General features: G+C 40.9%; 1 protein-coding gene across 1 annotated transcript in view; it reads left to right on the top strand.

The window, feature by feature from the left end:
* Positions 1-13,933, top strand: part of TAOK1 (TAO kinase 1) — a 68,381-nt gene that overhangs the window by 20,445 nt on the left and 34,003 nt on the right. Inside the window, exons 2-3 of the mRNA XM_030230961.2 lie at positions 7,795-8,021; positions 12,019-12,090. Of these exons, the coding sequence (XP_030086821.1) occupies positions 7,890-8,021; positions 12,019-12,090 (204 nt within the window). The 5' untranslated portion in view covers positions 7,795-7,889. The remainder of the gene's footprint in view (positions 1-7,794; positions 8,022-12,018; positions 12,091-13,933) is intronic.

The following is a 13,933-nucleotide window of genomic DNA, read 5'->3' as shown; positions in this document are numbered from 1 at the left end:
ATTTAGTTTGTTCAGAATATCTTGTCTTTAACACAAGGATACGCTTACCCAGTTAGTTATCTTTTAAATTCTTTAAAAACTTGAAAGATTGTGGAAATAATTAAAAATAAATATTTACACTCAGCCCAGAAACACAGATCCTGGGCTTGTCAGAGAAGGTTTGGGAAATACAACTTTCTGACCCTTTCGTTAGTGACATTCCTGGAAAGTAAACACCCAAGCAGAACAGCTCAGCTGGATCAGAAAGTGTGCTGGGGTAAGTAATTCAAGGAGTTGATGATGGACATTTTAGTGTCAGAATCTTGAGAGGAAATCAAAGTAAGGCACAGAGTCTACAAGTACACGTATGAGAAATGCAAGCAGTGCTCGAACATAAAAGTGTCTTCCTGAGGCTATTCTGTGAAAAAGTATAATGAAAGAAAAAAACAGGGGTAGAAAAGCAGAGAGAGAAAGAAAAAAACTTGCAAAGAGGTTTTTTCAGGATAGAACCATTCCTCAAAAATCTTTTAAAAATAAATTGAAAGGGGGATCTTATAGGAATGGTAGGCTTGTTCCTTGTCAGATGAAGAAAGAAGGACTGAGTGGGGAAGAAAAGCCTGTGTGAACATAGATGCTCACACAGACCAAAAATTGCAAGAATTCACTGTAATATCCAGGTGCAGATTCATCTTATCCTTCTAATCTATTCCTTCTAGAAATACTTATGTGAGGGAATGTGAAAAATAAAGGGGACAGCATTTCATGCCTGTTCTTTGCTGAACTCCTGTGGAGAAGGTTCTCTGTTCCTGTGCAGAAAGCAGAACTTTGTTACAGAGGTGTACATGGGGTCAGGGACCATCTGAAGTGCCCTTGCTGCTATAAGGCAAGTGATGGAAGTGTCCAGCATGACTCTAAGATCTCACAGGCTTTGGCATCAGATGAAATTATTCTTTCTTTCCCCTTGAGACTGGCAGAAAGAACAGGAGAATCTCATGTACATGAGCTTGGAGTGAAAAGCAGTGGGGAAAAGAATCTCAGTGGGGCTTCCCATATTGCAGAGGTACCTTCCACAATCCAGTTTGCTCATCCCATTCCAGGTGGTTTTATTCTGCTTGTAGTTGGCATTATTTTAGGATGATCAGTTTGGTGACAGCTTTTTGGATATTTTTCTGAGTATTTAACATTTTTCTCACAGTTTCATGTAGAATGTCATTCATCTGCATTTCCCTTTCCCTTTGTGACTGACAGCCCTGGTGGATCCAGTGCGGAGAACAAGTGTACTGAAAAGAATGATTTTAAGATCATTAAGAGAAAGGCAAGTTCATTACTTTGTCAGCATTTTTTTGTCTGAGTTGCAGCTCACGACTAAGTGGTAAAAGTAAGTTAGCAGGATCCCAAGGGAGATGTTCCTGAGTGCCCTTTGCCCCCTTTGCAGGGCATGGGAGAAATTAAATGCCCCTTGCTGCATCTCCAGCCTTTTCTTGTTTCATTTCTGGGGTTTTTTTGGTTTTGTTGGGTTTTTTTTTTCCTTAATTGCCACTCTAGGAAAAATTCCAAATTGCAGAACTAGGAGGAAGAAAAAATAACATGTTGTTAGCTTGGTGGGAAAGGCTTAGCCAAGTGCACAAGGAGTCTGTGATAAGGGGTTTTGCATGAGTCAAGGGACTACAATTCCTGTCTGTTCTGGGAGGTTTGAGGTGCTGATGGACCTTCCATTGTGACAGTCACTGGAACACAACTGTCTTGATGCCATCTGCCTGGGGTCACTGAGGGTGGACAGGAAGCTGATTTTGAGCTATTCAAGGAAACAGCCACCTTCTGCTGCGAGCAGAGTAACTCTTCTTCCATGTGTTCAGAGCATGTTAAGGCCCTTGAGAATTACTCTGCTTTTGTCTGAACAGGAAAAAAAAGGGCTGACTGGGTGGAGCAGAGCCTGGGTTAAAAGAGGTTTGAAGAAATGCAAAGCAATAAAAACTAGTGTATATAGTTTTGACAAGCTTGCTGGAAGGAGGAATGTGGTGCCGTGATCAGGAATGTGCTTTCCCAGGAACCATGGAGGACCTGATGAACCTGAGTCCCTCTGTGTTTGCTGAGCTGTGCAGAAGGATGGGTTCAATCTTGAATCTGACAGTATCACACTGGCTGCAGGTTCCCTAAATTTCAGAGGAGCCAACAGAACTCCTTATGTCTGTGCCCTTGTGGAAAGGCCCCACCACTGGCTGGCACCTGGCTTTGGGAACAGTAAATAAAGTGATGGGACCTGTAGTGGGTAATTCCTGCCCTTTATCTTTCTGGGAAAGGTAACTCCATGTATAGAATTTGTCAGGCTAAAATTTTAAAGGCTGATTTAAAGGCAGATCATAAAATTAAGTCATCATTCATAAAATCACATATATCAGCACTGCCTGATACAGTTCATGTCTTCTGATACTAGACCTTCATCAACTTTTCTGCTGTGCTCCCATGAACTGTACAGCCCTTCCACTTCCCATTCCAGGTTAAATTCTTACTTTTCTTAGAGTGCTTTCATCTTTTTTATATTGCAAGCTTTTATTCTGAGTTTATAGAAATGAGGAGTGATTTGTCTGCTGCTTCCAAAAGAATTTCTGCTTTCAGGTCAAGTATTCAATACTACAGAGAAACTTTTAAAATTCATTATTTTAAGCATTCTTAAAATCAATAATTCCTTAGGCATTCTTATCATCTAGCTCTTACTTCAGGTGTAATTGCAAGTAAAAGAAAAAAAAATTGAAAGTCAGTCCTTCCAATAGTTTCAGTTTATCATATTTAGGATAGTTGTGAAAATTTTCAGTGTCAGCTGGAAACCATTCAGGAAATTTTTAGTAGTGTGTTGAGAGGATAATTTAATCTCAGCTTCATACACTCCGTGGATCTGACCCATATGCAAGTAACAGAAAATCCCTTTTCTCATGTTTGATAGTTGTATGATGACACTCATTCCCCATCTTATTTGATGCTTGTGCATTAGATCATGCCAGAGAAAATTACACTAAGATTTAGCAACTGTTTGCACTACCAGCAGTGCATATTCTTAAAAAAATCTAAATATCAGTTTCTAAATGATGGGTAGTTGTTTTTTAGTGGTGTGAAGGGTGGTTTTGTTGGTTGTTTTATTACTTTGAATAAGAAGATCTGCAAAGAACCAGTAGCTTTTTGTGTTGAATATTCACTTTTTAGTCTTTGCTGTTAGTGTCAGCTGTGAAGATCATAGGGGCTGTAACTGGTCTCCTGCTTGGTTTGTTTGTTTTTAAAGTGTCATATATATTCAATGAGGGAAAAACACAGTGTAGCTATGTTTGACAGCAAAGAGAAGTTTTTATAGATGTTACTGTGCTAAGTGTATGGGATACCATATGACTATAACATAAAACAAGATTTATGTCTCGAATTATAAATAACTTTGTTTATAGTTCAGTAATAGAGGACAGCTTTCCTCTTGGCCTCCATAGCCATTGTGGAAGTCTCTGTGGCTCTTCTTCCCAGTGAAATGGGGAGACAGGAGATGATGGATGCAGAAATCTGTTGTTTCCATTTTGGGTTCACATGGTATTTGTTTAGCTCTGGTTCTCATATTCTTGTTGGATGTGTTAGTTCCTTGAGATGTCATTTGTAGGGACAGAGCTTGCTGCTCTTCAGTGCTAATCATCTACAAGCAAGTGTGTGGTGTAATCTGGTTTCTGCAAACTTTTGAACCGTCTTAAGGAACTGAAAATGCTATACTGTATCTCATGGTTAGTGTAACCAAGTACCTTCTAGTCACTGTCACTCACTGAGTTGGTCTGAATGGGAACTTGAGAAATAATATGGACAGGTGATAATCTCAGTGTGTGATTCCCTTCTCTTCTGCAGGGAAGGCCAAGCACATTCTCTTAGTACATTGGTGTCTATTACCTGAAGATGGTTACCTGTGACACTGACAGCTGTCAGAGAGTTTAGTGTATTGTGGGCAGATTTTAATTTCTCTGAGGTCTCCGTAGCATTAGACTGAAATATGCACTTTAATTATGGCAACTGACCATTCTGAGCTTTGCTTGTTCTATTCTGCAGCATCCCAGGGGATGTTAGTCACAGGGGTGGGTCTTAACTTCAGCTTGAGATGACATGACAGGAGGCAGAAAACTCCAAAGAGAACAGATCTTATCCCGTCCTCATCTTCAGCCTTCTTGTGTCAGAGGTTCAAGGGGTGTGTGTGTACCTTTAATGTAGCCATAATTACAAGCATGTAACATCTTATTGATTCATAGACTTTTGTGGATGTGTGCATGTGGTTTCTGCTAACTGATAGTTGTTCAGATGAAAGTAATTTGATAAAACATTTTGGCCTATAGTCAGTGTCATTTACACCAGTAATGGTAGCCACTAAGTGTAGTGAGTTCAGACTACTATGTGGAAATAGAGCTGGGCCAGTCCTGTGCCTTGATCATTCCCTGGTTTGCTTTGAATCTTTCTCACACTCCTACACCACTTTATTGGTTAAGAGTGAAGTTCTGATAGTTGTGTTTATGCAGTGCAATATTCTCTTTTTGTATGAGTGACACCTAGGAAAAAATGTGGGTTTATTTTTTCTAATTTTAGCGGCCTGCAAGGTGGCCAGTAGGTAGTCACACAAAGTCAGAGGGTGCTGTATCCTGTTTGCAGTGCCTGTCCCTTGGCCAGAGCCAGGATCCAGCCACCTGATCTGATCTGAAGTGAGATGATCAGTCCCATCCACTGGGAACTATTGTATTTAACAGTATAGCTGCACCAATCCAAAAACCCTGTAGTGAATAGACTGCTCTGGTGGAAGAATGTAAAATACCCAAGTGCAACTTGACTGTACTTCAGAAAACCAGCTGCCTGCTGGTACGTGATTTAATTTTCAGGGCAGTTTTGGTGTAGGGTTGATTTTTTTGTTTTAATCCTTAGTCTCGCCTGTATTTTTAATACACTTAAAATAATGCAATGGCTGCTTTGTGTGCCACTTCTCCTGCTTTCCATTTCCCCACAGCATTCAGGTGTCATTACTGCAAGGCAGGAGGCAGAACTCTGCTGCTGGCACTGCTGGGCTTTGGCAGGCACTGCCTGTTGTCTGGGTAAAAAGAAGAGAGAATTTAATATTGTAGCATCCATAAAAATGGGAGCACTTCATTAAGGGAAACTGTGTAAAGCTTTCTTATGGATGGAATTTACATTATTGCATTTTACTGCGCCATCTGAGGAGATCAAATGATAAGCACAGTGTCATGTACACGTTTGTGACTATTCTGTTAAATAGATTTTAATACTTAATAGTTTTTTTTCTCATGCATTTCAAAGCAGCAATTATTTCCAAGGATAAAGATAATGAAATTTTTCTTGATGTTCTCAAGAATAAAGGAGAATAAAGTGTATTTTAAGGTGTATCACTGTAGGTGAGGAGTTCTCCTCTGTCCCATCCCACGCCTGTGTGTGTTGTCAGTGGGCCTGGTAGGAGTTTCAGCTGCAGGAAGAAGTGTTCCTGTTGATGACATTTCAGAGGCATGCTCAGAAAGGATGCCAAGAAGGAGTTTGGTGGCTGGTTTGGCGTGGGGGGTCGCTGGGGAGGGGGAGAAGGCTGTAATCCATCTCAGCTGTGAGCGCAGGGTTTTTCCCCTTGCGCTGGCTCTCACACGCAGGCTCGCTCACGGGGACATGTGACTTTTGGCCATATTAGCAGGTTTATCCAAGCCTAGCCCCTCTGACTAACAGATGTAGGGAAAAGGGCATTCTGGGATTGCAGCAGTTGCTTTTGAACAACAATGTCCTTTTTGTAAGAATCTGATGCTTCTTAAAAGATGGAACATGACATCATTACCGTCGATCCAAGAAACATTCCTTCAATAATACTGAGTGTGCTCTGGTTATCAGCTCCCTTCCCCCAGCTCCTTTCTCTTGCTTTTCTGACATGCTTTTTGTCTATTGTTTTGTTGGGGGCTGTAAATGTGAAACAGTTGTCTTTCAGTGTTATGTGCTTGCTAGAGCTGGAATCAAGTGCAATATTGTTGATATATGAAAAAGAAGGAAAAATAACAAAACCCCACTTTTCCTTCAGCTTTCATAAATGTAGTGTGCTTCAGGTATAGGCTGAGCTAGAGCTAATTATTTCCCTTCCCACACAGTATTAGTTATGGTGTTATGCAAGGGAAGGTGGGGATATCACAGTCCCGTTCCTGTGCATCCCACTCGGCCTCCCTGGCAGCTGTGTGCAGATGCTGGTTGTTCCAAGGCTCCTGCAGTGATCCTGCATCATAGGAAATGTGTGAGTGCTCAGCAGTGCAGTGTGGCAGAGTTGTGAGCAGCTGCATATTTTCTGTATGTGTGTATATGTTCTTCCCCTTGGTCCACCACTGGGATTTCAGTGTCAGCTTTTCCTTCTCCCCTGAGAGCGGGCTACCACGGAAATGCATTCTGGGTTGCATTATAATCTCTTTGAATGCTGACTGCTTGGAGGAAAATGCTGGATTTTACTTCCCTTCTGTGCTTTCTCTCTCCCATGCATGTCTTCCTCAGAAAAACTGGAGATTCCTGTGGAGTTTACAGCCAGGCTCTGCAGCAATGCTGGGAGGTCTCTAACAAGGAGCAGGCAGGCTGTGGCATATGCACATGCTGCAACTCTCCAGAGAAGAGAACCACTGAGCACAAACATGCAGGAATATGTCTTTTTCCATCCTTGCAGGAATTGCTCTGCAGGGACTGGAAAACAAATGATTCATTGATGGTCTAGAGGCTTGGAAGAAGGTGGAGTTTATAGTGTCCAGAAAGGGAGGAGAAATGGACAGGGCCTTCTGATGTGTTGTTTAAACTCAGGCTTGTTGTCCTTCACATCTTCATAATGGAAATAAACCTCCAACTTTTTTTAAAAACAAATTTGGGATACGAAATAGAAATAAAAAAAGCACAAGTCTTAGCCAGACAGATTTTTTTGGAAAGAAGAGAGATGTGTGATTAACTGTTTGCCAGTGACAGAATTGTTTTTATTAGTGATAATTTACAGGGATTTGATAGGAAATCCTATTACCTCCCTTTAAGAGGAAAAGAAAAGGGCTTTTTATTTGTAGTGGTTTTTTGGCATCACCTGTTGTAAAGATAGTAAGATTTTAGCACAACTTTTATTTTGGATAGATTCCAAGACACAAAGCTTGTAGTAAATGGAAGTGAACTCATGGTGCAGACAGAAAGAATTTTATACATTCCCAGTTGTGTCTGAAGTTGCAAGTTCCTCTGAAGAAAGTGTTTGTCAATGGCCTATTGTCCATTGTCTCATATGCCAATCACAATTTCAGTGTGTGCTTGCCTCTGCTGAAGCAGAGCAGAAGGAGGAGCAGTGGTGTGGAATTGGCTATCTCCTGTTCTGGATGCTGTTTCTCTGAAGAAAGGGCTTGCAAGTGAACCTCTGAAGAACAGGCACTTTGTGATAGACATCACAAAATCCAGACAATTTTTAGGACACAGTGGGTGTAACTCTTCAGAGGGAGGGTGTCACAGTAATGTGGACTCACTGGTGATGAGCTGGTTGTCGCCGTAGGTCAGAGATTCTCTGCCTGCTCTGCAGGTGATTGAGCAGATGCTGGAGCATGGAATGCACCTCATTTTGTGTTTTGATTTTGGTTTCTGTCCTAGATGAAGTGCTTGGCTGGTGTCACAGTGGGCCGGTGACATTATCCCAGCACACAGGGTGTGTTGCTTCTCGCACCAGGGCTGCTTGCTCTGGAGGAAGTGGAAGCTTTGCTGTGGCTTGTTTCTCGGGCTCTTTGAGCAGAGGATAAGCATTGAAGGATTGCAATCTTTTTCTTGCAGTAATCCATGCTGAAGAGGCTCCATTCATACAGATGAGCCAAGGGTTGAAGCAGCACTTTAAACCCAGATAGTCAGTCGGCTGACTGCCCAGCAGGATGCCATCAACCAGCCGAGCGGGCAGCCTGAAGGACCCCGAAATTGCAGAGCTCTTCTTCAAAGAAGATCCAGAAAAGCTCTTCACAGATCTCCGAGAGATTGGCCATGGAAGCTTTGGAGCAGTTTATTTTGTAAGTAGCACCATGACTTGTGAATTTTAGCTGTGTTTCTTTTTCAATAGTGGGTGTAGACTTTTTTTGAACATAATGAGGAAAAGAAACTTAACTACTATGACTTTTTTGGTGTGGTGTTTGGGGCAGAGATGTTATCTTGTGTGTCTGTATGGTCTCAATACTTTCACAAACTTGCAGTCTCTGCGAGGTGTTTGCATACAAAAAAAACCCTGGAAACTTTGTCCTTGCCCTTTAGGTGCATCATTATGTTGCAAGCAGGGATTTATGTGCAAATTAAAACGTGGACTTCTGCTCCATCAATTCTGACTGGCAGTGCACTTCTCTTGGTCTGATCATCTCCTTATCACCTCTTGTTCCTCGAGAGAAATTGAGTTCTCTTCCCCTTTGTGCATACCCTGAGGCTCCCTTAAAGCCATTCTTTATGTTTGACACCTGAGAGTTGGTGCTTTTGTTGTCATTTGTCCTGTCACATCCATTCCTACTGCAGGCAAGAATCCCAGTATCCATCTGCATAATACTTACCTGACATGAACGGGATCCTCATGGCAACCTCAGTGCAGCTTGCTGTGTGCTAACCAAATATTGTGGGGCCTTCATTAAAAAACACTTTCCTCAGAAAACCTTTTCACGTTTATAATTATAGGAGGTGTGGCCAAACCTGCCAATTTTCCTTCAGAAAGCCATTTGTGTCACTATTTTATGAGATGCCTATTCAGTGTTAATAATTGCAGCAGACCATGTTGGGAACCTTCCAGCACAAATTTAATGCAGCACAGATGAACTAATTAGGAAAAGCTTCTTAATTTTGTTCCCTGCTTAAAACTATGAGCCACCACTGTCTGGGAACAGATCTGGGGGAGGAAGTGTTTTCTAACGAAACAATACTCACCTGTGGCCTTAAATTCACCTCACTTTGGTAAAGAGTGAATATCAAGGGAGGGAACTGACAAATCTGTCTTTCTGCTGTGGGGAAATATTATTGAAGAAATATTATGGAAGTTTTTTGGAGCACTGTATCTTTCAGAGGCGTGCATGGACCACACAGATATGGAAACCCATAATGCAGCTGCAGATAGGCTGGGAGCTGGAAGCCAACAGCATTCCCAAACACCAGCAGGAAGCTGCCATGGGGTTTTTGTAGCCTGCCTGAACTTTGTCCTTTTGGTAAGGGCTGATGGCCCATTACCAGCTCCATCTCCAAAGCAATTGCAACTCAGAGGCCATTAATTTCTAGCCATTCTTTCTCTTCTTCCCCCACCATTTTAAATTACCAGATCATTATAGATCGGCATTTACTCACTATAGAGTGCAATTACTTGCTGGCATTTGGATTGTGCTTTTTTGTAGAAAGTACCTCTGATTTGGCACTTGCATAAAGACAAGTCAAAGCAGTGCATCACACAACCCCAGCCCAAGGAGGGGCTTCATTTTTGTCAAGAGAAGGTTTCTGATAAAGACACTCTATTGCTGTTTCTGTGTTAGGAAGTTTAAAGCTGTAAGTTTTGTGTTGTGTCTTTTTATTACTAATGGTTCTGAGATGTTGAGTCTGAAACTGTTCCATGCAATGTGCCCCATCCTTCTAACAGAAGCCCAAAAGATCAGAGAGACAACGTGGAGAGGGAAATTTAATGTGAATTAAATAAGCATGAAGAACTACAACATAGGAGAGTCTGGCTCTTGGGTACTTTATTCCTCTGTAAAGCTAGAAATAAAACTTCTCAAGTTGCTTGACAAAATTTTGATTCTGCTACTGCAAACAATTAAACTTTCTCTAATTGACATAATATTGGATTATAGTTAATAACTGCTTTAAATGCTATTACTGAACCCAGTGACATACTCCACTTCTTCTCTGTGAATACTTTGCCTTTATCAATGCTGAAGGTACTCTGGTCACCAGATGTTGATCCTTTGTGTGGAGTTTTTGGAAGAAAGCAGGATATATGTGCATAGATGTCTGCCATAAAACAAGCCTAGCTCATTTGGATGGTTAAAGGGAGCTGGCCTTGCACATCCACCTGGTTTTTGAGTAGGAACTGTTTCTCAATTATCCAAGATCACAGGGAAACTAAAAAAAGCAAATGCAACTCTGTGATTTTAATAATTCTGGGGTGTCAGCCAGGACAGTTCTCCCTCTTTGGGACTGTAGGTGTTCTGCAAACTCTGTCAGGTGTTGTTTGCTTGGATTTTCTAATGCAAAGCATCCTCACTCCAGGCAGCTTTCATGGCATACAGCCTGCACCAAAAAATGTGGTTGATAAATAGATGTGGGTGTAGTTACCCAACAGAAAATCCATATAATCCCAGAATCTCCCCTACCTTATTTAAAATAGAGTTTAGTGTTTCACTGATAGTTGTACCAATCTTCCTTCCCTTTTAGCAGTGATCCCACCTGTGGGTGATATATATTGATCTTGCTCCTGTCTCTTTGTTTCTGTTGCATCCTTCATAGCAGAAAATTCCTTTTATTTTTTTTTTTTCCTTTTATAATTGATATGAATCTTGCTGGTTCACCTCATGGTTTTAGTTTCTTAGAAACTGCAAGTCTGGCACCTCTGAATCATTTTTGGTATTATCCTTACCCTACTCCCTGCTCTGCAGTGTAATAATAGCTTTTGCTTGACACAGGAAACCTACTACACTGGAACACTGCAGATGGAGCAGAAGAATAACCCACTCTCTTTTGTTAGAGCTGGGTTCCTTCTGCTTTACTGTAGTATTTTGCTTCCCTGCTTTTTAGTGGCAGTTCTTCACACAGTTGAAGGTTTCAGAGATTGTCTTTAGTCAGTAAAGATCTAGCAGTCAGAATTTTATTCTTTTTTGTCTCAAACAACAAAAATAATCACCCCCACACCCAACTTTACAGGTACTATCAGTGAGAGGATCCTCAAACAGAAAGAAAAGTAAAAATAGTATTGGTTCAAGCTTATCATAGCCAGTTGAAATAAAGACTGACAGGGAATTCTGGGAATCTCTTTAATGAACAGCAGAATTAAAACATGACTGAAAAAGCTTTTTACAAAAGGCAGAGCCCTCGTACTTCATTAATCCATGTTCTGGTAGGCTGTGCCTGATAGTACAAATATATTAAAAATCAACATTTTCATCAGTCATCTGTGAATGCTGTGGTGCACATTATTCTGATTGGTATCATTTGGCTTCATGTCCAAGTTGATTATTATTATCAGAGAAACTCAGAGGTCTTTTCCTCCACCACCCTCCTGTGCTGCTGAAATCTCTGAGGAAATCTGGGGTCTTATTTGGAGCCATCCTTCCTGCAAGGTGCTGCCTCTTCTCCTGCTATGGAGAATGAGCCCTTGCTTTGGTGCTGAATTAAACAGAGGTTCCTGTCTAGTCCTTGCCTTGCATTGTTGCTGTCTGAAGTCAGGAAGTTTGCCTTTGAAGTGTGAAAAACTATGTACATTTATGGTGCAGTGTAAATAACAATACTATGAAACTGAGAAGTCTCATCTGAAGATGGCTCACTTGGATTGCTGCCATGTCTCTCTGTATCATCTGCCTTCCTTTAAGACACAAAAGCTAATTTTTGGGAGCACTGGGGAGAAACCTGCTCCAGACACTGGTGGCTATCTCCAGTGCATCATGTGACATCTTCCCTTATGGATTGAATGGAACTGGGTGGCTGAGCCTTGCTTCTGTTTCATGTGGAATGGACCTGGGCAGGGAGAGAAGTTGATTTAGGGAAAATCCCTTCTGCTTGAATCAGAGCTGATTTTTAGTTTAAGTCACAATGCTTGACTCCTGCAGGGACTTGGTGGATGATGAGCATGAAAAAATGTCACACCTTGTCTCCCTTTTGCTTTGGAAAGAAACTTCTAATTCTTGCAGCAGTCACACCTCTTGGAAGATACTTTAGTTTAATGCTCTGCAAAAGCTAACTAAGAATAGAGATTATTTGATGACTGTGTGTGGTTTGCATCTTCTGGAAAGCTGGGGCCTGAAGGAGCTGATGGATTGTGTTTTCCTGTTACAGGCACGTGATGTGCGCACCAATGAAGTGGTGGCCATCAAGAAAATGTCATATAGTGGGAAGCAGTCCAATGAGGTATGTAGAACATGTTGTATATTAAACCTTGATCCTTGCAAATAATTACTGTATTGGGATGATTTTAGTTAGCTTGGGTTCCTACAGGAGAAATATTTTCTAGAACTGTAAAGGTGAATAAGAGTGCTGTATAAACAAAATAAATCAGTTTACTGTTCAGTGTATTTCAGTGTAATCTGCTCCTGAAAAAAAGAGAGGTGGAACTCTCTTCTTTCAGATACAAAGGGCTCTTTTTGGGACCACAGAAATGTGTAGACAGAAAAAAAAATAAAATGATGGGTTTGTATGTTGGTGTCTTACTGCCCTTAAATGTTCCTTTTTAAATACCTTTCAAAAAAATGAGGACAAAGAATGATAGAAATGGATGCAGTAGTGAGAGCTTCCAAGGGAGCCTTGTTTGTACCAAGTAGTGAGGCAGAATGCGTCCCTTCCTGGAATGACTGTGCTCGTGAGCAGATGAAACAAAGGCAAAAGAGTGGTGAATGAATGAGTGTGAAAATCTGAACAGCAACATAATTCCAGAAGAATTGCCAGAGCCAGGGATTAAGGCAGTCTTTGCAGAAGGGTCTGTAGAAGTGGGCCTCTGAGATTTAGTCGTTAAGTGTTTTCATGGCCACCCCAGATGTGTCTCCTTTTCCCTGGGATGCTTAGCAGATAGAGTTGATTTTATACTTGAAACGTTTAAGTGCTAATACCGATTCTTGAAAAGCCCAAGATGACACGAGCACCTAATTTGATATTATTTCTGGTAAATAACATCTATCAAATCATGGCATTATTTTTCAGCAGAACTATTTCTCATAAGCATGTTGTCCAAAGCATTTATGGTTCCCTCCCTCCATTCTCTATATTCCAATCTTAGCAGCAGTCTTGCTCTGATGAGTTCGACTAACAGCTCATTGCTTTCTGTGCCTGCCTTTTGTATTGATCATCTGCACTCCAAGGAGCTGAACTATTCCTTCCTCTGTGTGTGTGTGTGTCTGTGTAGGAGGTAGAGGTGGCAGTGTCTCTCCAGCAGTCCTGAATTCTAGCTTCAGAGTTAAATTTGCTATGCCTGTTTCTGTTTTGTCGCTGCGGTGACTTGTTTAACTGTGTACTGATGAAAGAATAATTTGTACTTGCTACTTGTCCTACTGTTTTAATTACTGTGAGCTATAAATACTCTATTCACATGAATGAAACAAACTGTGCATGCTTCAGAAATAGCTTTTGTTTGTCTTCAATGGGTATGTTTCTTTATTTTGAAGAAAGTAATAAGACCAGGATTAAAGCACTTTCTATTTTACATCCATATTTATTTGTTTTGTTCAGAAGTTCACTGGAGTTATGATCGAGCCTATGTAAAGAAAATTGATTAAGGGCATTCTGGTATCATTTGGTTTCATAATAAGATATTATCATTGGTGAGAAAAATTATTCTCTCATATAAGGTCATATTTTATACTAAGAATAGGTTTAAAACCTTTGAAAAATGTAGTACTGTGCTCTTAATGTGGTCTTGGAGCTTTTTTTTTTATGCAGGAAATCATGAATACTTCTTGACTAATACATCACTTCTCTCTTCCCAGTGTAGAAGTTTAACATGATGCTTTCTTGATTTGGCTTTTATTGCTTAGTACCTCAAGGCCTTTGAGGCTGAAGGTAAAAGGCAACTAAGTCACTCCAGTGTCAGTGAGAGAGTTTATGCTATAGCTGCACTGTGTCATTCTATAGCAATTCTGGTGTTGAGAAATGCTTAATGTAGTCAATCAGCTGCCTCAGTTGTGGGCTTCTGTGTTCCACAGTTTCATGTGTTTCTCTAAGCCTAAAATTGTTACTGAGGTTTTGCACATATTTTCCAAAG

This window comes from Serinus canaria, chromosome 19 (genome assembly GCF_022539315.1).
Source record: "Serinus canaria isolate serCan28SL12 chromosome 19, serCan2020, whole genome shotgun sequence".
Lineage (NCBI taxonomy): Eukaryota > Metazoa > Chordata > Aves > Passeriformes > Fringillidae > Serinus > Serinus canaria.
Note: the sequence above shows the minus strand (reverse complement) of the source record. Positions and strands in the feature narration are given on the sequence as shown.